The sequence below is a fragment of the Zootermopsis nevadensis genome, unplaced genomic scaffold, assembly GCF_977971745.1.
Source record: "Zootermopsis nevadensis isolate Lab colony 2312 unplaced genomic scaffold, Znev_1.0 Znev_ptg000033l, whole genome shotgun sequence".
NCBI classification, from domain to species: Eukaryota; Metazoa; Arthropoda; class Insecta; order Blattodea; family Termopsidae; genus Zootermopsis; species Zootermopsis nevadensis.
Window position 1 is genome coordinate 405,713 of NW_028259165.1, and position 27,693 is coordinate 433,405.

Here is a 27,693-nt window from a genome sequence, read left to right on the forward strand (position 1 = left end):
GTAAACTCATTAAAATCATTTGTTTTCTAATTGAGAGAAATTGGAGAAAAAACTGTAAGTCATAAACCTATAATACGAGTAGTAAGGATATTTTATACTTGAGTTGTAGTAAATCTTTGCAAGACTGTATACTCTTGGGGTCCTTCTAGTTAAATGTTATAAGGTTTATAATTACTGATGGGTCAGGCGTTGTATATAATGCATGTAGGCCTCAATCTCATGTAATGCAGAAATGAAACTGCTTCAGATTCTGAGGAACAAAAACTAAAACATCATTACCACCTCTGCCCAAGTTCTGTTTATATGAGCATATGCACAGAACGACTGTAAAGTCATGCAACCCATTCCTGACACACATTCTATTCTAAAAAAAAATAAATTAAGCTGAAATCAGAAAACAAAGAAAAATATATTTTATATTATATGTTGCTAATGTCCATTGTGTTCGGTGATGCACGCACTCAGGCTTTCGCTCAAATTTAATGAACTACAGTGTAGAGTTCCTGTTACAGAAAAAACAGTTCACCAAAAACAAGAAATTGTCAATTTCTTCGGCACAGGAGAATCTGGAAATCTAATCATAAACTCATGCTGGCCATGTTAAGTAAGAACGAAATGGTCGAACACTTTCTGCACTTCTGAAGAAATTATCCTTGCACTTCAACTGCTGTAAGGCATTAAAAATATATTAAAATTAGCCATCAATCACAAATATAATATTATTAAAAGATTAAAATATCATTTTAAGTTCCCTATCGAGTACTCGATTTACATGTGGAACTTACACGACATGTTTCGGCCATATATAGCCATCATCAGGTGTTATGTATTTAAACTTATCACTGAATTACTGATTTTTTTACTGATTTTAATGATTTTTAGTCTTTATTTTCTTATGATGTTCTTGTCCTTTATATTGTTTCTTCATTCGTTGTAGTATCACAGGTCACTAATATGTTTGTAGTTTTTCGTATTTCGGTAACCAGCCATGATCCAATACAGTACAGTACATCTCCGATCTCTCATAATACTGATACGATATTACTTCTTGGTCCATATACAAAACATTGACATCACTACGAAATACGAAATACAAACATATTAGTGACCTGTGATACTACAACGAATGAAGAAACAATATAAAGGACAAGAACATCATAAGAAAAATCATTAAAAATCAGTAATTCAGTGAAAAGTTTATATACATAACACATGATGATGGCTATATATAGCCGAAACATGTCGTGTAAGTTCCACATGTAAATCGAGTACTCGATAGGGAACTTAAAATGATATTTTAATCTTTTAATAATATTATATTTGTGATTGACGGCTAATTTTAATATATTTTTAATACTATATAAATCACAATGACGCATCTACAATATCTTATGCTGTAAGGCAACTGACGGACTAGTGCGAGGAGGTTAAAACATGACGTGCCATGTGTGGGCCTTGTACACCCACAGCAGTATTGTGTTTTTATTAATCCAGTTAAATTGTATTGAACTGCAACCATCAGCAAATATTTTAATATGGGTTATGTGACTTCTCAGTTGCCAGCCATCTCTACTGGCAGTAGAATCCAATGGTTCAACACTGCTAATGCAAATGTCAACCACTGGATACAACCCTGAGCCAGTTCCAACTTCACAACCTATTTCTGTAAAATCCATACTTCTCTTATTCTATGGTTATGCTATTTATCTTCCATAGTTAACATACTTTCTTACTAGGTAGAGCTCATTGTTCTCATTAACTCCCAAGTATCGAACAGTAGTGAGGTGGCGGATCCTCATCGGATGATACCAGTTGATGAAGCCGCCTGCCCATTTGGTTCTTGCCAATTCCAGTCGCCACAGCGATCTAGCTTGACTCATTACACTGCCGCCCCCATGAACAACAATGCTGAAAAAAATTAACAATTAATTGCATACAACAGATCGCCATGGCTGTGCGTTCTATGATATGTGTGGTTTTGGACCATTCAGACTGGAATCACAGGTTTCAATTCAGGTTGAAGCATGTTTCTAAGTACATAACACACAAAAAAAAACAATTTCTGTGTTCATTTCCACGTGCGTCTGCCAACGGAGTGACTATCACGTGGCCACTCTTTGTCTTCATACCCCAGGTTTCTGTTACAGACTTGTACTGGCTACACAGAATTACCATACCAGCTGTTTAAAAATTTAAATTGACCATCACAAACCTAACACTTTGGACATGAAGGGTAAATCCCGTTTTCCTAAATAATCAATTTCTAACACAATTATTTATTATTAAGTGTTCTGTCTTACGACAGGTCCATTGCTCTGCTCAAAAAGAGCTCTCCAGTTGTCCCTATTCTCGGCTTCTCGTTTTAATTCCTGGAACGTCATCTTCTTTCCTTGTTTCAGATCGTCGGTTAGCTGTATCAGTCTTCTTCCCAGTCCTCGCTTTCCTTCAACCTGGCCTTCGATGATATCACTCAGTAATCCATTCCTTCTCATAATATGTCCCAGCCAGTTAGCTTTCCTTCGTGTAATCGCCTGCAGAATGTTTCTTTGCTCGTTGACTCTCCTCAATACTTCTTCGTTGGTCACTCGATCCGTCCACCTGATCTTCTCTATTCTTCTCCAACACCACATTTCAAAACTCTCCAGGTATTTCTGTTCCTTCTTCCTGAGTGTCCAAGTCTCTGCTCCATACGTAACACTTCACTAGTTTCTTCTTCATCTCCGAGCCCAACTTGCTAGTGAGAAGTATCCTCTTCTTGACGAAAGCTGCCTTGGCCATGGCTATCCTTCCTTTTACTTCCTTGGTGCATACGGCGTCCGTCGTGACTATGCTTCCCAAGTACTTGAAATGTTCCACATTCTCAATCTGTTGGTTTCCAATTACAACGTTCAATGGTTCTGCTCTCGGTGCTATCCTCATTACCTTTGATTTTTCAATGTTGATTTCCATTCCATACTCTCTACCTGTTGCTGCATGTACAGGTTTTCGATTAGTCTTCTATCTCTCCAATCAATTCCAATTCTCTGTAGGATCCTCATTAATTTCTTCCATTTTACTCGATCGAAAGCCTTCTTCCAGTCGATGAAGCAGGCACATACTTCTTCCTTCCTTCTTCCTTGACATCGAGCTAACACAATTAGAATGAAAAAATTTAATTATAAAAATTAAAAATATTCCAGTGAGATCTGATAATTTCAAGATGAGTATGAAGATGGTTGTTTCTTGGATATAGCACCATGTAATATGGTATATATCAACCAACATTTCAGAGGAGCTTATTGCCTGCATCATCACTCTGATGACGGAGATGGTAAGCTCCTCCGAAACAAACGTCTATATCTGCAAGACTACACGACGCCACATCCCAGCAGATAGCCATCTTCTTTAAAAACAATCCCTTTCTAAACATATAAAGGACCATACCTCATAACTGTATTTCATCCCTTCCAATAACACAAATCTTACTTTTGTCCAGGTTGGATCAGTCCAAGTAGATGGAATGGTGAGGCATTCATCGCCCCCATGGAAGAAACTTAACACATCACCACCAAAGACATAACCTCAAATATGAATGTGCATTGTCTCAGTTACGCATCTTGCTTCAGATAGCACTAAACCATTCAGTTTCCGTTAACAAATACAACCTATAATAATATCATCTAAATGTATATGCTGAGCAGTCAGTTTTGTGTAACTACATGCATGCATCCCCCCCCCCCACACACACACATACATATATAACAGTTGTCATGTCCACAATATAATACAACTATATTTTAATGGTGGTTCATAATATCATAAAGCAGAATCTCTTCAAGTTAAGAATCAGACTTCAAAGTTATTTTTGGCATTGATCTACTGAGGTAACAACTTCTATATTGTCATTGAAATCACATTTACCAACTTAAATGAAGCGATCAATTTGAAGTATAAAATTTAAAACTGCCAGTAAAATGAAGCATTTGTTGCAACTATAGATTTGAAAGTGACAATGTGTTTTTTTTTGGGTTGTGACATCAAGAAGACTCATAGGAAGACACCAAATTTCAAAGACAGTATGTTTCTCCAAATCCACAGAGCACCACAACTTGGAAGAACAACACCATCATCTTCTATCTATACTTTATAGTATGCCTGATTATAATTACTCTCTAGTGAGCTGAAGTGCTGTATACATACCTACATACTTCATCCTGCTGATACCAGTTCCATACGGTTGCACAGACCAGTGAGACACGTGAAAAGATGCGTTCACCACAGACAGGTCATTTTCTTTAGCTGTTCGCTTTAAAATGGCAAGAATGAGACAATTACAGGTTTTATTCCAACATTACGGCCAGGTTTTAAACCAGGTGTGGGAATATCCAACTTACCATCTTACTTCCCTCTAAAAGCATCTTTCAAACAAATGTTTTGCTCCTTCTACCAACTTCTTCCACTTCCCAACCAGTATCTCAACTTGTAATTGTAGCTCTGCTGCAAAGTTTCGGTCAGCATTGTTCAGCAGTTTCTGTGTTGTTATCATTTGGCTGCAGTGTTTCAATATCATCTTGGAGAGCCTGTATAAAATTTATACAGACTCCACTGTATTTTCTGTTTTTGTCTTACTATTCTGTTATAAAATTCACAGCTACAATAATTAATTTATAAGGGTGTAGGATAGAAATCACCAACATTCTTCTCTCTGTAATTCAGCCTCTTCCTTCAGAAACAGAAACTTGTTCAACTGATCGTAAATTTGATTATTCTTATGAGAGTTGAAGACTCATCACTGTGATCACAAAATCCTGTTATATATTCTGAGTCACTTCAAAACAGAAGTCATTTAAAGAAATAAATATCAATATAATTACTCCTTTATGCCACCACATGTTCTTGTACTTGTGTCAAAAGTTTTGAAGTGCATGTATATTGCATGAAATGACATGTTCGAAATAGTTCTTACTTTAAGTCCTCCACACAAGGGAAAGATAACACACATAAATTCAACAAATGCTCAAATAACGTCACATTAACTTGCACGACCTCGCAATATATGACAGAAGAAATGCAGTGGACAGAAACGATACAGAATAGTTACGCCATTTTCTCGTACGCAGGGATGGCAACATCTGAAAAGCAGCGGACACATCCCGCCATCGCGGGAGAATGAGGGATATTCGATTATCATTCTTTGCGCACTGTAACAGACTCTGCTGCCATCTACCGACCACGGATCTGAAGTAGATCTACGTCGAAGCACACTCCGTTGACCTGCTGTGTGAAATGCTGCCTGCAATACCTCACGTACTGTAATATATGTATGCCAGTAGTTTCTTAATAGGTTTCCCAAACTGTCTCCTTCCTTTACATTTCTGGATCAGAACTTTGTATTTCTCATATGCCGCATATATGTTCCATGATCGCCTATCACATCCTTCTTAATTCAACTGCACTAAAAGTTTTAATTAAAAAATAAATTAAGAAGCTTCTTATTATGTAATTGTTCCCAGTATTCTGTTACCGGATCTCTTCTAAAATCTCAAACATATTCCAAGACCTGTACTCTCAAACTCTCTTCTCTTTTATGAGAGACTAAGTTTCACACCCCAAAAAACAACAGGCAGAAAGACTCTTGCATACATACATACATCTTTATTACATTCCATGGATCCATAACTTAGTCAGATGACAATAGGATGTGGAATAAGTCGTAATAATAATACAATACATGTTATACAAATACAAGTCATATAAATGTCACAAAAATACAAACAAAGGATAAATTACGACTTACTTTTAGACATTAGGGATTCATCGACAGAGTAAAAGGATTGTGTAATTAAGTATCTTTTCAATGCTGATTTAAATTGTGCCTTTTTATTTACAAGACTTGTGAGATTTGATGATAGACTGTTGAAAATTGGTCTATGAAGCAGATTTTTATTCCTTGTGTTGACGTGGTGTATAGTTTGAAAGAGTTCTTGGTTATTTACAATAAAATTCATTAACAAGAATATGTATTCACATGGAAGAGCTAAGATCTCTAATCTCTTAAATAGACTTCTACATGAATTCCTAGGTCTTACACCAGCCAATAACCTAACAATTTTCTTTTGTAAAGTGAATATCTTTTTGATGTTTGATGAATTTCCCCCCAAAATTATTCCATATTTCATTAAATAGTTAAAATAGGCAAAATATTCAGATCTGAGTGTGTCAGAGTTGCTGACATGCAACAGAGATCTAACTTAGGTATCAGTTTATCAATATGATTAGTCCAATTTAGGTGATTATCAATTTGCAAACCCAAGAATTTTGTGTTTATTGACTCTTGTATATACTTCCCACTATAACCAATACTTAAAGCAAATTGTGGAGAGTTATTTGTTATAAATTTTATTAGATTTAGGGCCAGTTTGTTAGCAGTAAACCATCTACTCATTATGAGACAGAACTGTTTGATGTTGAACAGAAATCATCAAAATTTTTATTTGAAATTATGACGCTTGTGACATCAGCAAATAGTTTAATAGTATGTACTCTTTGCACAGAGAAAATAAAGTTAATTTACAAAAGGGAGGTGTGTATGTCTGTCCTAGCCACTTATTTGTATATTTGAAGTCTATAAAAAGTGGATGTATTTTGACAAACTATTATATTTGAAGTTTCATTAGATCCATCTACTAATTCTAATTTTCATTACCAGCTGACAATAATAACAACCATTTCATATAAACACCAATATACATTATGAAACATAATTGACAAGAATCTCACTAATTATTCCTCTGAACAAAAAACATTCTGGAAAAGACTTGTAAGAAATAATTGGATACACATTTTTATGTAAATTTAATTTTCTGGTAAATTATCAAATACATAAAAACATAAGACGCGTAACTTGAAAATGTCTATAGAAGTTGCTTACACTATCACGTGTTCTTTGTCATGTATCTTTTTTGATTCATAAAATAAATATGTCATGTGGAGATTATGTTATCTGTCAATATGTCCATTCAAATGCTTTATGTCAAAAACTGCTTGGAAGATTCTGATGGCTGAATTCCAATGTTTGGAGTTTCCAGCAAAAGTTGTCTTCAGAATGTAATTCTGGTTATCAATCATTTTAATATTATTTCTACTTTACACAAAACAAAAATTAAATTTTCCTAGTAGCTTATCATATAAGAAGTTTATGCACGATGTAATACGTACTTTCCACTAAGTTCTACACCTCTTATTAGAACTATTTTATATAGTATACATTTTATTAAAAAAGCACAGGTAATAATTGATGTCACTAGTAGAATAAGTGTATTATATCTAGTGCACAGGAAACTCAACTACCATACTTTAGGTCCAGTTAAAGTTTAGTTTTAAATTTTTGATTTCAATAGCTGAAAATTACCAACACAGTTCAGTTGACTATGAATCCATTAATGAAACATTATCACTGCTCAGTCAGAGACTTGAGGTGAGTAATGAAAGGGCAATGGCTGCAAATGAGGCACATAAATTAATGGATGTCAAGCATGGATGAAGTACAAACTGTCTCACCTAAGTCTATAAGGATGGCATGCTGATGGGAGGTGAGTTGTCGTAGCAGGTTCTCGTACGGGACGTGATAGTTAGGGAACTTGCTTGTATCTATTGGAGCAACTTTCAGACAGTACTGCTCTGCCAGGAAGTGCCAAACATCCCCACGCTTGCTGCGTGGAACTCCTGCAAAAACATCCAACAATCTTGTGAAATTAAACACTTTAGTAAGAAAGCCCCTAACAAATTTATTATGCAGAGGTGATACAAAGAGTGATTATGAATTATCTTTGCACTTCTAGACATTTTATTCTAAGAAAATCTATGCTCAATAATAACATTTTCAGGATGTAGACCTTAAGTATGAACTGTATGTTGTGGTTTCATGAAATCCCATCAATGAAGGCAATGCAGAGATGGTTTTGAAGAGAGTCTGGGCTAACCTCACCTGCCAAACCATCCACTTATGCTTCATACAAGCCTGTTTCTAAACAAACTGTGAACAGAATGTGAAATGCATTCATATATTGCCCATGATAACACATTTCATTTTCATTGCAGTGTGACAATTTCTGAACAGCTGTTTGCCCCTAGGTCCCTGCAATTTCTTTTTGTGTCGGAAGGGGGGTTGTTTGACAGACTGTCTACCCCTGCACCAATAATTCAAAACCAAAATGACATCAAAATTCACATCTGAGATGATGATGTATGTGCAAATGTGCAATCTTTGGAATGAGAATGACAATCATTTTGACACATGTAGAATCACCAGCTGGGCTCACATTGAAATTAGGTAACTGACTTCAAAACGAGTTTTTATTCATGCCCTACAAATTTCATTATCGTGCATAGCTTACCTTTTTAAAAACATTTTTTAAAAGTGAAAAGAATATTTATAATCATCTTGTATTGTGAAATAAGGTGATTACGAATGGTATGTTACATGAACGAATTGGTCATGGCTTATTTTAAAACACCAATGTGATGTCTCCTTCAACAGTACAAGGAAAAAAACATTAAAAAATAACAGGCTGGTATTGAAACCAGTAACTCCTCAAATACAAAGCAGCAGTATTAAGAAATACAACACAATATAATGTTAAGTCTACAGATGCTTAAGTATAAAATGATGAAATTTGGCTTTATTAGTGTACTTTACCAAATGCCACATATTTGTCAGTGAAGTTCCCTCTCTGTTCATAGTTATGTAAGGGGTAGGATAACAATCCTTCCCAACCCTCTTCAAATGAGTATAACCCCAGATTTAACTTTATTATTTCTGAGATTAAATTATTTTAATCCTGTCACTGAACTATTTCTCCATTATCTGCTATTATCTCATGTCTTCACCTTGCCTGATGGCTTGGAGCAGCATTTTGGAGTCACACTGAGTTGAGACGTGACTCTCCTTGCTCACCAAGAGATCCCACACCTCCATTACTTCTTGCACACATGAACCTATCTCATCATATTCCAACTTGATGCGCTTCACTGTCGCTTCCTCCTGTCGGGCTGCCAAAACAATGGGTTACTTTACAGTGTCTGATGATGTAACCAATCCTGTGGTTGTTAATTATTATTCATAATTCAATAAAATACAAAATTAGTAAACTACAGCACAGCTCTGATTATCTGGGGCCCAATTTATCCATGGTCTCAGACTGCGTAATTACATTTTCCTTATCTTCACTTTACTTCATGGGAAATGAAAATGACTTTGATTACGATGACCTTTTTACAAATTTGTGAGTATATAAAAAAAAGGCCAACAGAAATATCAAAACAAAATCTATGGACTTGCTTACAAAATGACTTCAAAAAAGAATGTTTAGTATGTTTTGCAATAGGAATATGTATGTTAATATGTACAAATTTGTGAAAGTTCCTATTTTGCTTACACGGATGATGATGATAATGCTAATTAAATATAATCTGCATTAACTGTGTTTTAGATTATCTGGGCCCTTGCCTCCCACAACTACCATGAACAATCAGCGCTCTACTCTAATTTCAATATCAACATAATAATTGCACATTTATTCCAACTTAAAAATATACTGTGCAAAGGAGAAATGTTATTTCCTGGCCTCGTACTGGAACATTACAGGATAAAATGGTGGAATTTTTGTTAGCAGTATTAAACCTCTAGGTTCTGCTACCTGAGAGTGAACGCATTAAATACGGACTTCATTGGATTCCGGACGTAGTGGGAGCACTTCCTAATCACTAGGTCCTATTATCAGAGTTTAAATTTGTTGTTAGAGGTGGATTGGATTGAGGACAGATTCTAAAATCATATTTTAGTGTTACCTTTCGATTCTAATACCAGAGAGTTTGGTGTTCAGAAGAAGAAATTAGATTAATCAATAGCTGTTTCTTTGTGTATGCTGGTATACCTTCATATTCACAAGGTGATTAGATCATTGCAAATAAGGTTATAAACTCTGATAAACAAAAACTATGTATTACTTTCCACTTTTCACAACTTTTACACTTAAACTACTAACATTACTTATCTTTCTTTATAAAAGCACGAGTGTGTGGAAGATACGAAAAAAATTATGGAAACAAATGCCTGCAAACCAAAATTTCAGAATAACAAAAATAATGTTCATCTCCTGCAAAAGAATTGAAAAATATTTTATAATAATGAATAATGATATAATAAAATATCAGTGTAATGCAGCCAAACCCCATTGCTCTTTGAAAATGTGTTAAAATGTCCAAGTAGCAGCAACGACAAATGGCATTACAGGATTAGAAACACTGCTGTTTATTTTAAATAGCATGTAAAATATTCACCAGATGTCACAAGCATACAAATCTCTGTACATACCATAATCTGGACATCAATACAAGATTAAAATAGTCTGATGACAATTTTTACACATTGCAAAACAGATTTCCACATCTAATTTTGAAACACAAACCAATAGGAAGAAGAAATAAAGGACGCCCTTTAAAGAATTCCTGGACGATTGAGGCCAGAATGGGTCATTAGGCCCAAACTCCTTGATAGTTAGATGATGATGATGATGATGAAATTTTTTTTTTTAATTTCCCTTGTAGCAAATGCACAATATGGTGCAAAATGATGATGCAAGTGATGATATTGTGCCAATTCTGGATTGTGCATGTGACAATATTTCAGAAGTAGAATCTGGTTATACTCAAAATGAAATTGGTGATAATCATGAATTTGATCACAAAAGTGACTCATCAGACAGAGAAAAAAAGTGATGAGCAAGCAGAATCAGTTGTCGCAGCAAGATGTGATATGAAACAGCAAATGGAAATATCTGATTCATCTCCCCAAATGGCATGATGTTCAAAACATCACCAAAATACTTTGTGTATACGCATGTGTGCAAAGAATGCATAATAACCTTTATCACAGGGGATTTAAACTCCCATCATGTGGGGCTGTAAGCTGGATTTTAACTTTAGCGTGAAATAGTTTACCACTATGCTACTGCAACACATGATCAGCTAGACCAAGCATAAAACTTGGTGCACAGATGATAAAAGATAATATACATAATCATGTAAATGCTAGATCACTCTTGTTTATGTTTGGATTGCAGAATGAATGATTGAGAATATAATTACAAACACACAATGTGCCACTTCCTCCATCCATCCAATGGCTCTAGAGCCCATATTGGGCCTTGGCCTCCTAGTGCCAATTATTTGGCAAAATGCATTGATGTCTGTAGAAACAATTAATCCGAAGTTATTAATATGTTTATATTGCCTTACACCATCATTAAATTTAATTATTATAAATATAATTTGTCAGTTCATAAAAAATTTGTTTTAACCAAGATTTTAAAAAAAATAAATAAAGCATCACAATAAATTTTTCAAGTAATGTTGATGATAATACAGCGTGTTTCAAAAGTAGCTTTACAACTTGAGGGTGAGATATTGGTGAACTGATAGGAGAAACATATAATTTCAGAACATAGAAATGTAGTCAAACACTTCAAGTTTTATGTCCATCAGATTTTTATGGTTCAATGTGACTTCCATTTGTTATGTAGTCAATTTCTTGCCACACGCGGTGTAGCATCTCTGGTGTCACTTCAGCAACTGCGGTGGTAATTCGAGTTCGGAGTTCGGCCACATCTGCAGGTAAGGGTGGCACGTACACTCGATCTTTAACAAATCCCCACAAAAAAAAATCTAAAGGTGTTAGATCCGGGGAACGAGGTGGCCATGCTATTGGTGCGGCCTGACCAATCCACTGACCTGGGAAACGGTTGTTGAGGTACTCGCGCACTTCTCCGAGGTAATGAGGGGGTGCACCATCTTGCTGGAAGTGAATGCGTCCTTCCTGGTCATCTTCATCAAGTTGAGGAATGAGGAACTATTGGAGCATGTCCAGATACACAATGCCGGTAATAGTCTTCTCCATGAAAAAGAAGGGGCTGTACACTTTATCTTTGCTGAGGGCCCAAAACATTAACTTTTGGACTGTCATGAACATGTTCCAGGAAGGTACGTGGATTTTCACTACCCCAAATCCTGCAGTTGTGGGCGTTGACCTTACCAGTGACATGGAACGTGCTTTCGTCACTGAAAATTACCGAGTCCAGAAATCCTTCGTCGTCTTCAAACCCGCCGCAACATTTCCGTACTACAGTTTACGTGCGTGAAACTCGATGTGTTTGGCTAAATTTGTGCATTTAAAAATATTGCGCACGTCCTTTAAATAAATTTATATTCTCCTGCGAAGTTGTAAAGCTACTTTTGAAACACGGTGTATACTGCATGAAGCTCAATTACAAACAGGCAGAAGAACAAATTTGTGAATATTGACAGCTGACCACATTTCCTGTTTCCTTTGTGACTGTTTATTATACAGTTCTGTTCTAAAACAAGCATTATAATATTTCTGACAGATACCTCGCAGCCTCGCATTCTCCTTCTCCATCCGTATAAGAGCAGCAGTTGCTGGTTGATAGCTTTTTTCCACAGAGCACGCAGTTCTTCTCTGTCTCGCTTCAGTGGGTGCTGCTTTATACTGATTAACCCCAGGCCCCTCTCTGCTTGAACACAACAAACGGATGAGAGAATCACAACAGATAATCACAGAGCCTCTTAGTCTAATACATTTCCTGGGCGTGATGCTGACAAGAGAGAGAGGAGCTATATGGCGTGCAGTGGGATGGCTTTACTTTACTGTATTATATTTATATTTATTCCATATAACCACTGCATCTTTAGTGAAGGAAATGTCTAATTTCAGGAGACTGAATCATTCTGAGCCTCATACAGTACTCCACTACTAGCAACAACTACTCAAGAAATAAGAGGACAAAATCACTTGTTGAAACTGATAACAAATCTGTCTGGTCCTGACAAAATCCAGCAGTTAATCTTCATTAAAAGTTATGAAGCAAATTATACTTTAAGCCATAAAAATTTGTCAGTGCTGGTTCCAAACGAAAGTAAACTAAAGTTTACCAGACAGGTTCTTGTTAGGCGTCAGCATCCGATTGAAGATGGCTTGGCACCATGATCCAGATTGCCTTGCCACATCCTGATTCAGCTCCTGTGTTGGTGATGTCTTTGAGGTGTGACCAACTTTCAGGAATCTGTTCACAAAATCAATGTTTTGTTTCAATGCTTGGTGTAAAAGTAATCTGGAGAAATTACAGTTTTCAGTTGAATACACTGTGAAAATTCTCTCCTATCTCCCATGTTTCAGCTTGTTAAATACTGCAAAATTTTTGAAGGTATAACAGAATTTAAAACCCTAAACATGTGTCTGTCTCTAAAATGTTAAACTACTGCCCTACATTTATGTGGGCGATTGCTCTACGAAATAACAGTTATGCAATTCCTGAATCAACAAATCAAACGCACTGACAAGCTTATTTTCAGACAGTGTACACCCACAATGTTATTACCTAGATATTTCACATTCTTTTAGATTCATTTATTATTTAATTTTTCAATACTATTAACAAAAATATTTCAACAGACGTGATCTATTTTGTTTTCGTATGATATTCTGGGGGTATAGCTGGACCACCTTGCTTCCAGGTGATGTAAATACGGAGGCCTGGTCTTCCGGGTTGGGGGGGTTGGGCATGGGGCTAACACCCCCACCCTGGTTTGTAGCGTCCATGATGAAGATGATACTCCACATTTTGCTGTATTTATAAGATCTTCAGGTGACCTACAGTTATGTATTTTACTTAAGTAATGGTACAGAGTTAGTAAACATACAACTGTAACTTCTTCATCTGTTATTACTTCTCATTATGTACACATTAATTACAAAATATGTTACAATTTCCTTCTTTAAAAGTGTCATAAAAATATAGAATATACGAATTCTTAAAACTTTATACTAGCCAGACTGTTTTTCATGGCTTTATACTCATAATTTTTATTCACATATTATAGTTTAGTTCTGTTTTCATCATTAAGTACTCTTCCATCCCCAACCTGAAACTCTTTATTACAGTTTTTGCTTAAGATAGTTTGGTCCTGAAGAACATTTGAGGTTAAATTTATGTCTCTCGAAGCATCTGATATACTGATGTTTGAGTGAACTCCAGCATTGAATGATTGGGGTTAGTGCACGTTTGTTTCTATGTCGATTTAGTTGACAGTTTCTGGATTCTTAGAATATAAAAATCACGTAAGTTACTACTATCAATGTGCTGTCTGTTCAGTATGCTTGAGATTTTCCCACAGTTAATTCTGCAAAAATTTTGGAATATTTCAAACAGTCCTCTGAAAGAAGCTGTTCTTCTCTTATTTTACCACAGAATGCCAAAACTAGATAAAAATATCTAAATATGCTTAAAAAAACATGAAGTTTCTGGTGATAGATAATCAAAGGAACAAATTTTAATTTCCAGCTTTGCTTAAAATATCCACTAACTTATGAAACTGTTGTATTTTTTACTGAGAAAGAATCTAACCCCTTTCAGAATTTGCAAATGTTTTATCATAACGCAAACCTATAGACCACGCAACAGTTAATTTCTCTTTCCAGACATGTGTTACAACCCCTTGCAATCTTATTCTCATACATACATACATACATACACTTCAATCAGATCACCCCTCACCCCGTCAAAATGTAACTCTGTTTTAGTCAGTTCCTGCAGCATTCTCGTCCTCACAGGACAAGAGCAATGTATTCTCATAATATGCAAATTGTCTCATAAATCAGAGGAAGACATTATACTACACCAGGGGTCGTCAACCTGGTCCGTACCGCCCACTAGTGGGCGATTCAAGCTTTCATGGTGGGCGGTGTGGGTTTTTGTCCGTTGTTACAAATTTGGTTCTTCCTTCATATAACGAATACACTGCTAACAACTTCGCGAGTTTGACTTTTTAAAATATGCTTTTGCAATTTACTTTTGAATTCCATCTCTAAAATTTTGAATATAGATAATAATTCACCGGGCACTTCTCGAAGTAAACTCGTGGATGAAGGAGCAACAAATGAGCTCCGTATCAAAGGCATGAGTTTAGTGCGCATAACGGCCATCATTCAGTCTTCGAGCTGTACCTCTTTCATGGTGGTGGGCAGTATGTGCGGCACCGGTGGGCGGTAAGGAAATTTTACCATCAACAAAGATACAAAAGTGGGCTGTAGGTATAAAAAGGTTGACGACCCCTGTACTACACAAATCATGTCCATCACTGCATTTGTAATTGTCATATCACACAAATATCCATTTCAGTCACACACTTTGTAGATCTGTATCCCAAATTGTTTACTGATCCTTTCATATTTATTATCTGAAAATGAGACTTTAATATTTAGCATGAGAATCACCGACATAATTACTCTCATTTTCCAAACTGTGTTACAGTTTTCATCTTGTGTATTATAAGGTTAATATTTGTCACTGAAATGGAGAGATCTCAGAATACAAAAATCTGTCTTGTATATGAGGGTTCAGAAAGATGTTATAGTACGGACTGTATCTTTGCTGATGCTCCATCTGTACAAATATTACATATAAATAACTGTATTTCCTGCATAGTGACATCAGTAAACATTTAAGATTAGGGAGGAAGTGGCGATGAAACAATCCTTCAAAGAAAAGGTTTTATCCAATTTTCACAGAAGAGGCTCTTGCAAACAGGTCATGAGAGTACAATCATTACATTTGTAACAAAGTAAATGTCCATCTCTAATTCTAGAAGAATACTAACATGACGGTATACACATTAATGATAACGTGGAAGAAATTTTATTAACAAAATGTAGATTTATGTAGTTTAAATTCATCAGGCATTAGGTTTGACTGTTTATAAGCTAAGAGTTCCATATAAACATAACACTTGAGAACAGACTTAAAAAAGAAATTCTATCAACCAACTGACAACACCACAAAAGGAACTCACATATTCATCATGGGACTGGTCTTCTGCTGTCCATTGGGAGGAGTGACGGAATTCAACTGTTGCTGGGAGTTGCTGGCAGAAAGGCTGCCATTTGACTGCTTTTTTTGTAGTTCCCGTTTCATTGTCTCGCCTTCTGCAGCGCCCACTGTAGAAGAACGTGGTCGCAGACCACTGGTACCACTGTCTGTTATGTTGTTCTCAGGTACTTCCAGTGTTGGAGCTGGTGATGAACGGGTAGTTGGGCTAGCGTGCCCTGAAGAGGATGGGGGATCCTGGGAAAACAATATGTTTTCTGTATATGAGTAAAATGCACTATCCTTCAGACAAGATATCTGAACCTTGGGAAGATTATGTAAGAGTGTTCTAAAGAAATGCATAATAAAGAGCTTCAGAACTTAGTACTGTTTGGGTGATTAAATCAAGGAGGATAAAATGGGTCAGACACGTAATGTGCACAAAGGATATGAGAAATTCACATTAGAATTGTGCTCAGAAAACATGAAGGGCATGTAATGGATTCAATGACTCAGGTTAGGCTCCAGTGGTTGGATTTATGAACGTAACAGAGATCCTTTGCACTACGTAAAAGCAGGAAATGTACTGGATAGCTGATTATAAACTTTTGAAAATCCTTGCAGGGTGGAGTTTGTTCATGATCTTATCTTGGGAATGTTGTTTCACATATATATGTACATAGAAATGGAAGTAGCTTCTTCACAGCTACACTTGGAATTTGTGGACAATCTTCCTTCAAACTGACACAAAAGTTACCAAGAGGAATGTTTATTAATGTATCTTTCAAAACCACGGCCTGCTGAAGTGTCATATTTCTTATATCTGTTTCTAATAACAAACCTTTCTCTGTGACAGAGAACGTACAAAGGTTTCATAACCACTGAAAACGTTCACTGCAACTTGTAGGTCTCATACACGTTCAATTGTATCTGAAAGAAAATCATCACTTATCCAGCTCTCAAGTTCATTGGAAAAGTCATCCAATGGTTGAAAACAGCCAGAAACATTTTTTTTCAACCAGTACACGTCCTCCAAAATTCTATTTTATTTATATATAAATTTGTTCACATGCCAAGATAACTGTGATAGTCACACCTTAAAATTTTGTTCACGTATCTTCGTAAGAACGTCCGCTAGGTACGCTACCCTCTGGAGTCACACAGCATCACACAGACTGTTTGTTGTTGGTCATCCAAATAATGTTACACATATACTGACACTCAGATTTCATGTCACTATGAATGACAGTCATCACCACTCTTCTGCCAGTCCTAACTTTATAAAAACTGGTAAAATGTATTGGGAGATGTGAAGTTCATCTCTAATTTGCACCGTTTTCAATAAAGTACTGCTGCACACATCCTAAATATGCATGCTGAGGGCATTAAAAATGCACACAACAATGACTGATAACCTTGTTTCCCTAAATTGTTACAGTGTGACTTAAAAGTGTAATGACGCAGTGTATCAAGTTAACTATATTGCCATAACAGCAAAGGTATTTGACAACTGAGTCAGTCCACCATTTGACAAAATTCTCTCTTAGAACCCTTGAGATTACTCGATATATTGCCAGTGTTCTGTAAAGTACAGTCTGAGTAACACTAGACTAACCCATTAAAGGCTGCAATACAGAATTACAATTCAGTGATTTGCTAATTCCGTGGTGCAGGAGTTGACAGTTATTCAGCCAATCCCACGTGCGCAGAACTTGTAGGTTCATCAAAAAAAACCACCACTGGACACAATCCATAATTAGTTCAGTACAATTTATATGCTCACATGCTAGTTTCTTAAGATCCATTTCGAAAATACTATTCATGTCTGATTCTACCATGAAGTGTTTGAAACGAAGTCATCTGTTTTACTGTTTAAATCATGATGACCATATTATTATCCTTCATTAATCATACTACTACATTAAATGTACATCTTATGGAGTTCAATGTAATTCTCTTAAATTCTGCATTCATTTCTCTTAGTCACAAATATTCTCTTCAATTCTTTGCTGCTGAACACCCTTAAAGATTTTTTATTCTTTCAAAATGAAAAACCACTTTTCCTGTTCACATAATTATTTTATTTTATTTATTTAGTGTTCTGTGTGACGACAGGTCCATATGAACAGGATCATTCCCTCCTTTTCTCGGACTGGGACCTGTTCATATACGTTCTTGGCAGATGATCCACAAGTGGTTTGCCATTGCCTTCTTCTGTGTGTGAATGGAGTAATTGTTGGGATGCCACGGAGGAAAACTCCGTGTTGCCTAGACCACGGCCTTGCCCAACACAAGTTATAAATTCGAACCCGAGACCCCAGGATTACAAGGCCAGCGTTCTAACCGCTAGACCACCGTGGCTGTTCACATAATAACAACAACAAATAAAGTCAATATACAATGTACACCAACTACTCAATTTATAGAAGAGAAATATTCATTGGAAGTCCCTTTAAAGTGAACACAAAAATAAACTTATTAGTATTAACTTACATTCAAAGAAAGTTATATATATCTCTCTCTGTCTCACGTGCGCACTCACACACGAGAGTCAAGGAAGATAAGTATACAGTTCACAAATGTTTATAATAACGAACAGCAATTAATTATAAATTAATGGAGATACAAATAATAAGATAATGTGAGATAAGACTCTCAATAACACAGAACAAAGCACAAAGGAGGAACTTGGCTACATGCAAGGTGGGAGTAATGGTGATCAGGGGTGGAAATTATGTTGTATGTTACTTCTTGTCATGTGCTTCTGTGTAATAAAAAATCATTACACAAACTGAAAAAGTGATACTGATTTTTAATTGCGTAAAAATAGAATTTCATTCATTAACATTTGTAAAATGGGACGTCAGTTTGTTCTCAACACAGAGTGCAGCTCTCATTTCTAACTGTAGTTTTTTATTGCAACAGCATCTCACCTTGGATGCCTTGGGTTATGTCAGGGCAGTCCGTGTGGAATTTGTGGTGCACAAAGTGGCACTGAGACAAGTTTCCGTCTAAGTCCTTCACTTTAATCAAGTTCCATATTCACTCATGTATCATCTGGGGGATGGAGAATGGGCCCATTAGCAGCCACAGTTCCACAGAGACAAAGTCTCACCCCATCATAAGAAGAGACTACGATAGTGGCAGCATGACGAAACATGAGCAAAATTATTTTGAAGTACTTGAAAGAAGCAATACGGCAGAATTTTAAGTTTCAGGTACTGATCCAGTAACATGCTATTTTACCTTACACAGTGCAGCATTCATTGGCAGACTCAATTCCTTCACAACTGGTCCAAAATCATCTCGTGAGCCCTTGCGCTTCAGCAGCTGAGGGAACGTTTGGCCTTCATGAAGATGGTACTCCCTCCCAGGTACTGATTAAGGAACTCGCTGAGTGTGGCGAGCTTGCTTTCCTTCATAGTGTGCTCTTAGCAGCATCATGAGAAACTCATTCTGCTCACGGAGACTTGAGGTCTCTACTCCTCGGAATTTAGTTAATATCACAGACTGCTCTTCTTCTGGTAACAACTCCAGGCGACGGAAGATGGCGGCTTGTGTGCGCTTGTCATTCAAACCTGAAAGAGAATCAACAAATTGTTTCTCAGAAGTTGTGCGCTCACTAAAATAAAGTGTGCATGTGTTAGATACAAGCGTAATATGGCGAAGACAAAGTAAATCAACTGTAAAGAATTTTTATGACTACTTTAGGTCTGATGATCTAGGAAGAATTCAAAATATCTTTGATCCAGCAAAGAAAACTGCAGATACTTCAGGAGTATTGCTTACATCAGTTCATGATACAGGCTGTCCCAAAAAGATATATACAGACAATCAATGAATTTTCATTGCTTGAAACTCAATCAACCCTCCACCATTTGTGTATATGAATCATGGTATCATCTGTTAAGTGTAGACCACACTAGACTCCCCTCATAAACATAACACATGAAGATGAATAACAAGGCTAATAATCCATATTATAATGTGCATACATATTTTTGGGATACTCTATATTTTACAGGACACTAAACAAGATGTAGAGAGGACAATTCTCTTTTCTACTCCAAGATAATATTAAAGGCAGTACTATTGATGTCAATGAGCCGGGATAGCTCAGTCAGTATAGTGACTAGCTACGGGCTGGACGGCCGGGGTTCGATCCCCGACGGGGGCAGAGGATTTTTCCTCTAGCCTCTGCGTCCAGACCGGCTCTGGGGCCCACCCAGCTTCCTCTACAATGGGTACCGGGGTCCTTTCCCGGGGGTAAAGCCGGCCGGGGCGTGATGCTGACCACTCACCCCCATCTAGTGCCGAGGTCAAGGAAGAGAGGAGCTATACCTCCTCTCCCCCCAAACGCCTACATGGCGTATAGTGGGACAGCTTTACTTTTACCTTTTACTATTGATGTCAATTAGCGCACCTTAAGATACACAAAGCTAATCAAGAAAGAGACAATGTATGCTGTCTTATCACATTCACTATTGGGAATTTAAATGCAGGCTTATATTAAATGCCTGGGCTCATGCAAGAAGTTCTGCACTGTCTGAAGACAAAAAAAATATATTTTGCAAATTAAAAAGGAGACAAATGTTATATAATATCATTAGTAGACTTAGAGAGTGTGATACCACGTGTAGCAACAGATTTTAGTGTCACTGATTAAGTCACCACACAACAGCGTGACTTGAATTAAAATTATTTAAAATCCAGCAACAAAAACCTCACTGACAGTGAGAAATATGTTATTCTGGAAATTTTTAAATTTATAAATAAAGTTGTTTGTACTATTGTTACAGTTTCTAATTTTTATTGCTACTTATAATGTACTATGTGTACAAAATAATAATATATGTTATTAAAAAATGTTACTGGGGGGGGGGGGGGGCACATGGTGTGATCACATGACAAGCTTTTATTGTACATTTTTAGAATTTATGGCACTCAGTCTCAAAGAGGTTTCGTGTCCTTGCCTAAATTAAAATAGAAAAAGATAGAACTGTACTAGTAACTGGTCCTTCTAGGAAACAACTGCTATGTCTGCAAGTCTGGAACCACTGAAGAGACAGGAATATAAGAAATATGTCTGGAGCGACATTCAATGTAATGATGTTCATACCTAGTTTCAAAACAATCTGTTCAGTAGAAACATTTCTGACAGTACATCATTGATCGATAAAGGAACAGACACTGGACTCATAAAAATAACCCTCACATTAGGCAGTCAACATTTTTGTTTCAAGTAAAAAATATTACGATATATATTACGAACATTATCTCATTACACACTCACCTTCTGCTTTGGCACAGAGCTTGTGGTACCACACCATTGGACAGTGTTCACAGGATAGCACTGGCAGCTTCTCACGTTGCTGAAAGTACACAACATACAGCATTCTCATCACAAAATTCTATAATTTTTATATCAGATGTTTAACACATTCACTCCCAGGTACTTGGCTGCTGGTTTACCTCTCAGTCATCTTCAGTAGTATTTCATGTTCTACAGATATGAATGACAAATGACCTACAAATTTCAATGAATTCCATTAAGGTAACTGCATGCAGTGACAGAATAAAACTACATGCTCAAAGTGTGTTCTGAAAGCGTTATGTTTTGACTTCTAAAGGCATGCTGCTCTTTGACCAGGATCATACAGCGACGATAGGAATATGCCCTGATAAGACAAAAAGCGCCTTTCTCAGAAAACTGAGAACACAGTTTCACATCCTGTAACTAGATAGTGTATGCAGGTACCTTTCGAAAGTCCTTGAATCACTGATCGACTGCCAATCACTTCTCAAATGTAATACTTCAAAATGTTAGAATTTTGTTAAAAATGGCTTAGCTGTGTGAGCATGTTAAGAACACAGAAAAAAGTCAGATTATAATTAATTCTAGGCTGTGACAGAATCTGCTATAAATATTTTACAGCTTATTTCCATTTATTTTATTAAACTTCATATTAGTGCAATGATTCTATGGTGTCCTTAACAAGATTTCTTCTTTGAAGAAACATTTTAAATTTTGCTTCTGAACAGTTTCAGTAAGATAGTATTTGGTTTCTCCATAACTGCATGTTACAATGCCACATTATTATTCATTGTGCAATGACTGTCAGGTAAAACTACAACTCTCTTTGTCAACACTTATTTAATATAATATAATAATTTCAAATTCTTACGTTACAAATCTGGTAACTTGAAAAGTAAACACCTTACTTTCCACCACATCTATTATGACCCAATTTAGTTGACGGACAATACGTATACAGACCTTGTACGAGAGCCACAGCCCTGATTCTGAGTGCTGCACAATGACAGTACTGTCACCATATTTGATGATGGGAGCTCCGATCACTTCTAGATCCCTTTCTTCCAGGACAACTTTTAGGTCATCCTTCTGTTGTCGCAAGCAGAAAGTGGACGAGGCAAGTGTAGCATCATCTCTGCGTGCAAAAATGTAAAATGTTACATGCATTTTTCCAATACAGAGATGAATATACTCTCATCCTAACTTTCAAAGCAAAAGCTATTAACACCAGTTGCCCAGCTGTTCTGTTCAAGAGCGTACGATATTACAATACGTGTCAACTCATTAAAATCATTTGTTTTCTAACTGAGAGAAATTGAAGAAAAAACTGTAAGTCATAAACCTATAATAGTAAAGACATTTTATACTTGGGTTGTAGTAAATCTTTGCAAGACTGTTTACTCTTGGGGTCCTTCTAGTTAAATGTTATAAGGTTTATAATTACTGATGGGTCAGGCATTGTATATAATGCATGTAGGCCTCAATCTCATGTAATGCAGAAATGAAACTGCTTCAGATTCTGAGGAACAAAAACTAAAACATCATTACCACCTCTGCCCAAGTTCTGTTTATATGAGCATATGCACAGAACGACTGTAAAGTCATGCAACCCATTCCTGACACACATTCTATTCTAAAAAAAAATAAATCAAGCTGAAATCAGAAAACAAACAAAAATACATTTTATATTATATGTTGCTAATGTCCACTGTGTTCGGTGATGCACGCACTCAAGCTTTCGCTCAAATTTAATGACCTGCAGTGTAGAGTTCCTGTTACAGAAAAAACAGTTCACCAAACAAGAAATTGTCAATTTCTTCGGCACAGGAGAATCTGGAAATCTAATCATAAACAAATGCTGGCCACGTTAAGTAAGAATGAAATGGTCGAACACTTTTTTGCACTTCTGAAGAAATTATCCTTGCACTTCAACTGCTGTAAGGCGACTGACGGACTAGTGCGAGGAGGTTAAAACATGACGTGTCATGTGTGGGCCTTGTACACTCACAGCAGTATTGTGTTTTTATTAATCCAGTTAAATTGTATTGAACTGCAACCATCAGCAAATATTTTAATATGGGTTATGTGACTTCTCAGTTGCCAGCCATCTCTACTGGCAGTAGAATCCAATGGTTCAACACTGCTAATGCAAATGTCAACCACTGGATACAACCCTGAGCCAGTTCCAACTTCACAACGTATTTCTGTAAAATCCATACTTCTCTTATTCTACGGTTATGCTATTTATCTTCCATAGTTAACATACTTTCTTACTAGGTAGAGCTCATTGTTCTCATTAACTCCCAAGTATCGAACAGTAGTAAGGTGGCGGATCCTCATCGGATGATACCAGTTCATGAAGCCGCCTGCCCATTTGGTTCTTGCCAATTCCAGTCGCCACAGCGATCTAGCTTGACTCATTACACTGCCACCCCCATGAACAACAATGCTGAAAAAGTTAACAATTAATTGCATACAACAGATCGCCATGGCTGTGCGTTCTATGATATGGACCATTCAGACTGGAATCACAGGTTTCAATTCAGGTTGAAGCATGTTTCTAAGTACATAACACAAAAAAACAAAACAATTTCTGTGTTCATTTCCACGTGCGTCTGCCAACGGAGTGACTATCACGTGGCCACTCTCTGTCTTCATACCCCAGGTTTCTGTTACAGACTTGTACCATGACTGGCTACACAGAATTACCATACCAGCTGTTTAAAAATTTAAATTGACCATCACACACCTAACACTTTAGACATGAAGGGTAAATCCCGTTTTCCTAAATAATCAATTTCTAACACAATTATTTATTATTAAGTGTTCTGTCTTACGACAGGTCCATTGCTCTGCCCAAAAAGAGCTCTCCAGTTGTCCCTATTCTCGGCTTCTCGCTTTAATTCCTGGAACGTCACCTTCTTTCCTTGTTTAAGGTCGTTGGTTAGCTGTATCAATCTTATTCCCAGTCCTCGCTTTCCCTCAACCTGGCCTTCGATGATATCACTCAGTAACCCATTCCTTCTCATAATATGTCCCATCCAGTTAGCTTTCCTTCGTGTAATCGCCTGCAGAATGTTTCTTTGCTCGTTGACTCTCCTCAATACTTCTTCGTTGGTCACTCGATCCGTCCACCTGATCTCTATTCTTCTCCATCACCACATTTCAAAACTCTCCAGGTATTTCTGTTCCTTCTTCCTGAGTGTCCAAGTCTCTGCTCCATACGTAACACTTCACTAGTTTCTTCTTCATCTCCAAGCCCAACTTGCTAGTGAGAAGTATCCTCTTCTTGACGAAAGCTGCCTTGGCCATGGCTATCCTTGCTTTTACTTCCTTGGTGCATAGGGTGTCCGTCGTCCCAAGTACTTGAAATGCTCCACATTCTCCATCTGTTGGTTTCCAATTACAACGTTCAATGGTTCTGCTCTCGGTGCTGTCCTCATTACCTTTGATTTTTCAATGTTGATTTCCATTCCATACTCTCTACCTGTTTCCACTAACTTGTCCATCATGTTCTGTAATTCCTCCTCTTACTTCGCCAATATTTCTAAGTCGTCTGCGTACTTTACAGTTTACAGTTACTTTACAGTTTTGAAGTCTCCAGAGCTTCCTTGGCTAGCCATTCCCCGTACAGGTTAAAAAGAATTGGTGATAAGCAGCATCCCTGTCTTACACCTCTACCTATCTCAACGCTGTTGGTGTCTCCTGAGTCCAGTCTCACTTTGACTTTTTGCTGCATATACAGGTTTTTGATTAGTCTTCTATCTCTCCAATCAATTCCAATTCTTTGTAGGATCCTCATTAATTTCTTCCATTTTACTCGATCGAAAGCCTTCTTCCAGTCGATGAAGCAGGCACATACTTCTTCCTTCCTTCTTCCTTGACATCGAGCTAACACAATTAGAATGAAAAAATTTAATTATAAAAATTAAAAATATTCCAGTGAGATCTGATACTTTCAAGATGAGTATGAAGATGGTTGTTTCTTGGATATAGCACCATGTAATATGGTATATATCAACCAAACATTTCAGAGGAGCTTATTGCCTGTATCATCACTCTGATGACGGAGATGGTAAGCTCCTCCGAAACAAACGTCTATATCTGCAAGACTACACGACGCCACATCCCAGCAGATAGCCATCTTCTTTAAAAACAATCCCTTTCTAAACATATAAAGGACCATACCTCATAACTGTATTTCATCCCTTCCAATAACACAAATCTTACTTTTGTCCAGGTTGGATCAGTCCAAGTAGATGGAATGGTGAGGCATTCATCGCCCCCATGGAAGAAACTTAACACATCACCACCAAAGACATAACCTGAAATATGAATGTGCATTGTTTCAGTTACGCATCTTGCTTCAGATAGCACTAAACCATTCAGTTTCCGTTAACAAATACAACCTATAATAATATCATCTAAATGTATATGCTGAGCAGTCAGTTTTGTGTAACTACATGCATGCATCCCCCCCCCCCACACACACACACACATACATATATAACAGTTGTCATGTCCACAATATAATACAACTATATTTTAATGGAGGTTCATAATATCATAAAGCAGAATCTCTTCAAGTTAAGAATCAGACTTCAAAGTTATTTTTGGCATTGATCTACTGAGGTAACAACTTCTATATTGTCATTGAAATCACATTTACCAACTTAAATGAAGCGATCAATTTGAAGTATAAAATTTAAAACTGGCAGTAAAATGAAGCATTTGTTGCAACTATAGATTTGAAAGTGACAATGTTGTTGTTTTTGGGTTGTGACATCAAGAAGACTCATAGGAAGACACCAAATTTCAAAGACAGTATGTTTCTCCAAATCCACAGAGCACCACAACTTGGAAGAACAACACCATCATCTTCTATCTATACTTTATAGTATGCCTGATTATAATTACTCTCTAGTGAGCTGAAGTGCTGTATACATACCTACATACTTCATCCTGCTGATACCAGTTCCATACGGTTGCACAGACCAGTGAGACACGTGAAAAGATGCGTTCACCACAGACAGGTCATTTTCTTTAGCTGTTCGCTTTAAAATGGCAAGAATGAGACAATTACAGGTTTTATTCCAACATTACGGCCAGGTTTTAAACCAGGTGTGGGAATATCCAACTTACCATCTTACTTCCCTCTAAAAGCATCTTTCAAACAAATGTTTTGCTCCTTCTACCAACTTCTTCCACTTCCCAACCAGTATCTCAACTTGTAATTGTAGCTCTGCTGCAAAGTTTCGGTCAGCATTGTTCAGCAGTTTCTGTGTTGTTATCATTTGGCTGCAGTGTTTCAATATCATCTTGGAGAGCCTGTATAAAATTTATACAGACTCCACTGTATTTTCTGTTTTTGTCTTACTATTCTGTTATAAAATTCACAGCTACAATAATTAATTTATAAGGGTGTAGGATAGAAATCACCAACATTCTTCTCTCTGTAATTCAGCCTCTTCCTTCAGAAACAGAAACTTGTTCAACTGATCGTAAATTTGATTATTCTTATGAGAGTTGAAGACTCATCACTGTGATCACAAAATCCTGTTATATATTCTGAGTCACTTCAAAACAGAAGTCATTTAAAGAAATAAATATCAATATAATTACTCCTTTATGCCACCACATGTTCTTGTACTTGTGTCGAAAGTTTTGAAGTGCATGTATATTGCATGAAATGACATGTTCGAAATAGTTCTTACTTTAAGTCCTCCACACAAGGGAAAGATAACACACATAAATTCAACAAATGCTCAAATAACGTCACATTAACTTGCACGACCTCGCAATATATGACAGAAGAAATGCAGTGGACAGAAACGATACAGAATAGTTACGCCATTTTCTCGTACGCAGGGATGGCAACATCTGAAAAGCAGCGGACACATCCCGCCATCGCGGGAGAATGAGGGATATTCGATTTTCATTCTTTGCGCACTGTAACAGACTCTGCTGCCATCTACCGACCACGGATCTGAAGTAGATCTACGTCGAAGCACACTCCGTTGACCTGCTGTGTGAAATGCTGCCTGCAATACCTCACGTACTGTAATATATGTATGCCAGTAGTTTCTTAATAGGTTTCCCAAACTGTCTCCTTCCTTTACATTTCTGGATCAGAACTTTGTATTTCTCATATGCCGCATATATGTTCCATGATCGCCTATCACATCCTTCTTAATTCAACTGCACTAAAAGTTTTAATTATAAAATAAATTAAGAAGCTTCTTATTATGTAATTGTTCCCAGTATTCTGTTACCGGATCTCTTCTAAAATCTCAAACATATTCCAAGACCTGTACTCTCAAACTCTCTTCTCTTTTATGAGAGACCAAGTTTCACACCCCAAAAAACAACAGGCAGAAAGACTCTTGCATACATACATACATCTTTATTACATTCCATGGATCCATAACTTAGTCAGATGACAATAGGATGTAGCATAAGTAA

General features: G+C 36.8%; 4 protein-coding genes and 1 long non-coding RNA gene across 10 annotated transcripts in view; 1 reads left to right on the top strand and 4 right to left on the bottom strand.

Annotated features, from left to right (window-relative positions):
• The window catches only part of LOC110838096 (ryanodine receptor), a 55,036-nt gene extending 49,965 nt beyond the window's left edge, over nucleotides 1-5,071 (bottom strand). Inside the window, 5 exon segments of the mRNA XM_087359810.1 lie at nucleotides 1,726-1,908; nucleotides 3,466-3,473; nucleotides 3,475-3,560; nucleotides 4,180-4,285; nucleotides 4,374-5,071. Coding sequence (XP_087215936.1) covers nucleotides 1,726-1,908; nucleotides 3,466-3,473; nucleotides 3,475-3,560; nucleotides 4,180-4,285; nucleotides 4,374-4,397 — 407 coding nt within the window. The 5' untranslated portion in view covers nucleotides 4,398-5,071.
• The window catches only part of LOC147871985 (uncharacterized), an 83,982-nt gene extending 71,194 nt beyond the window's left edge, over nucleotides 1-12,788 (top strand). The window contains exon 3 of the long non-coding RNA XR_015538112.1: nucleotides 12,770-12,788. This is a non-coding gene — a long non-coding RNA (uncharacterized LOC147871985). The remainder of the gene's footprint in view (nucleotides 1-12,769) is intronic.
• LOC147871986 (TBC1 domain family member 1-like) lies at nucleotides 5,610-9,000 on the bottom strand. The gene is made up of 2 exons (XM_087359783.1): nucleotides 8,869-9,000; nucleotides 5,610-7,704 (listed from the first exon to the last, which is right to left on the bottom strand). Exons 1-2 carry the CDS (start codon nucleotides 8,954-8,956, stop codon nucleotides 7,499-7,501), a joined length of 294 nt encoding a protein of 97 aa, XP_087215909.1. The 5' UTR covers nucleotides 8,957-9,000; the 3' UTR covers nucleotides 5,610-7,498.
• LOC147871987 (uncharacterized) lies at nucleotides 8,896-19,323 on the bottom strand. 3 transcript variants are annotated; one of them, XR_015538108.1, is made up of 6 exons: nucleotides 19,164-19,323; nucleotides 15,904-16,175; nucleotides 12,988-13,118; nucleotides 12,427-12,566; nucleotides 11,770-11,926; nucleotides 8,977-9,030 (listed from the first exon to the last, which is right to left on the bottom strand). XR_015538108.1 is itself a non-coding variant. In XM_087359778.1 (5 exons), the coding sequence occupies exons 1-5, from the start codon at nucleotides 19,182-19,184 to the stop codon at nucleotides 9,007-9,009; spliced, it is 588 nt and encodes a 195-aa protein (XP_087215904.1). In that variant the 5' UTR covers nucleotides 19,185-19,323; the 3' UTR covers nucleotides 8,896-9,006. The 3 variants fall into 3 exon arrangements, 1 of the variants encoding a protein (XP_087215904.1); XR_015538107.1 differs by lacking the exon at nucleotides 8,977-9,030 and adding an exon at nucleotides 10,276-11,676; XM_087359778.1 differs by lacking the exon at nucleotides 11,770-11,926 and having other exon boundaries at nucleotides 8,896-9,030.
• On the bottom strand, nucleotides 19,299-27,105 carry LOC147871988 (ryanodine receptor-like). 4 transcript variants are annotated; one of them, XM_087359773.1, is made up of 8 exons: nucleotides 26,854-27,105; nucleotides 26,374-26,559; nucleotides 26,180-26,285; nucleotides 25,462-25,556; nucleotides 23,498-23,680; nucleotides 22,195-22,366; nucleotides 21,211-21,289; nucleotides 19,299-19,495 (listed from the first exon to the last, which is right to left on the bottom strand). In XM_087359773.1, exons 4-8 carry the CDS (start codon nucleotides 25,518-25,520, stop codon nucleotides 19,299-19,301), a joined length of 690 nt encoding a protein of 229 aa, XP_087215899.1. In that variant the 5' UTR covers nucleotides 25,521-25,556; nucleotides 26,180-26,285; nucleotides 26,374-26,559; nucleotides 26,854-27,105. The 4 variants fall into 4 exon arrangements, with proteins under 4 accessions (XP_087215899.1, XP_087215900.1, XP_087215898.1 ...); XM_087359774.1 differs by having other exon boundaries at nucleotides 26,946-27,104; XM_087359772.1 differs by lacking the exons at nucleotides 26,180-26,285; nucleotides 26,854-27,105 and having other exon boundaries at nucleotides 26,374-26,847.
• Between the last annotated feature and the right edge of the window lie 588 nt (nucleotides 27,106-27,693).

Bases quoted from the DNA above. Each gene is read 5' to 3' on its own strand.
- LOC147871986 (XM_087359783.1), bottom strand. From the start codon at position 8,956: ATGGAGGTGTGGGATCTCTTGGTGAGCAAGGAGAGTCACGTCTCAACT. The intron at 7,705-8,868 runs GTGAAGACATGA...ATGTTTTTGCAG, and splicing joins GCTCCAAGCCATCAGGCAAG to GAGTTCCACGCAGCAAGCGT.
- LOC147871987 (XM_087359778.1), bottom strand. From the start codon at position 19,184: ATGAATGCTGCACTGTGTAAG. The intron at 16,176-19,163 runs GTAAAATAGCAT...TTGTTTTCCCAG, and splicing joins TGAATGCTGCACTGTGTAAG to GATCCCCCATCCTCTTCAGG. The intron at 12,567-12,987 runs GTAAACTTTAGT...GTGTTCAAGCAG, and splicing joins GCCTAACAAGAACCTGTCTG to AGAGGGGCCTGGGGTTAATC.
- LOC147871988 (XM_087359773.1), bottom strand. From the start codon at position 25,520: ATGGGGGCGATGAATGCCTCACCATTCCATCTACTTGGACTGATCCAA. The intron at 23,681-25,461 runs GTAAGATTTGTG...TAACTTTTTCAG, and splicing joins CTGATCCAACCTGGACAAAA to CATTGTTGTTCATGGGGGTG. The intron at 22,367-23,497 runs GTATGTTAACTA...TTTTGCACGCAG, and splicing joins GAGCTCTACCTAGTAAGAAA to AGATGATGCTACACTTGCCT.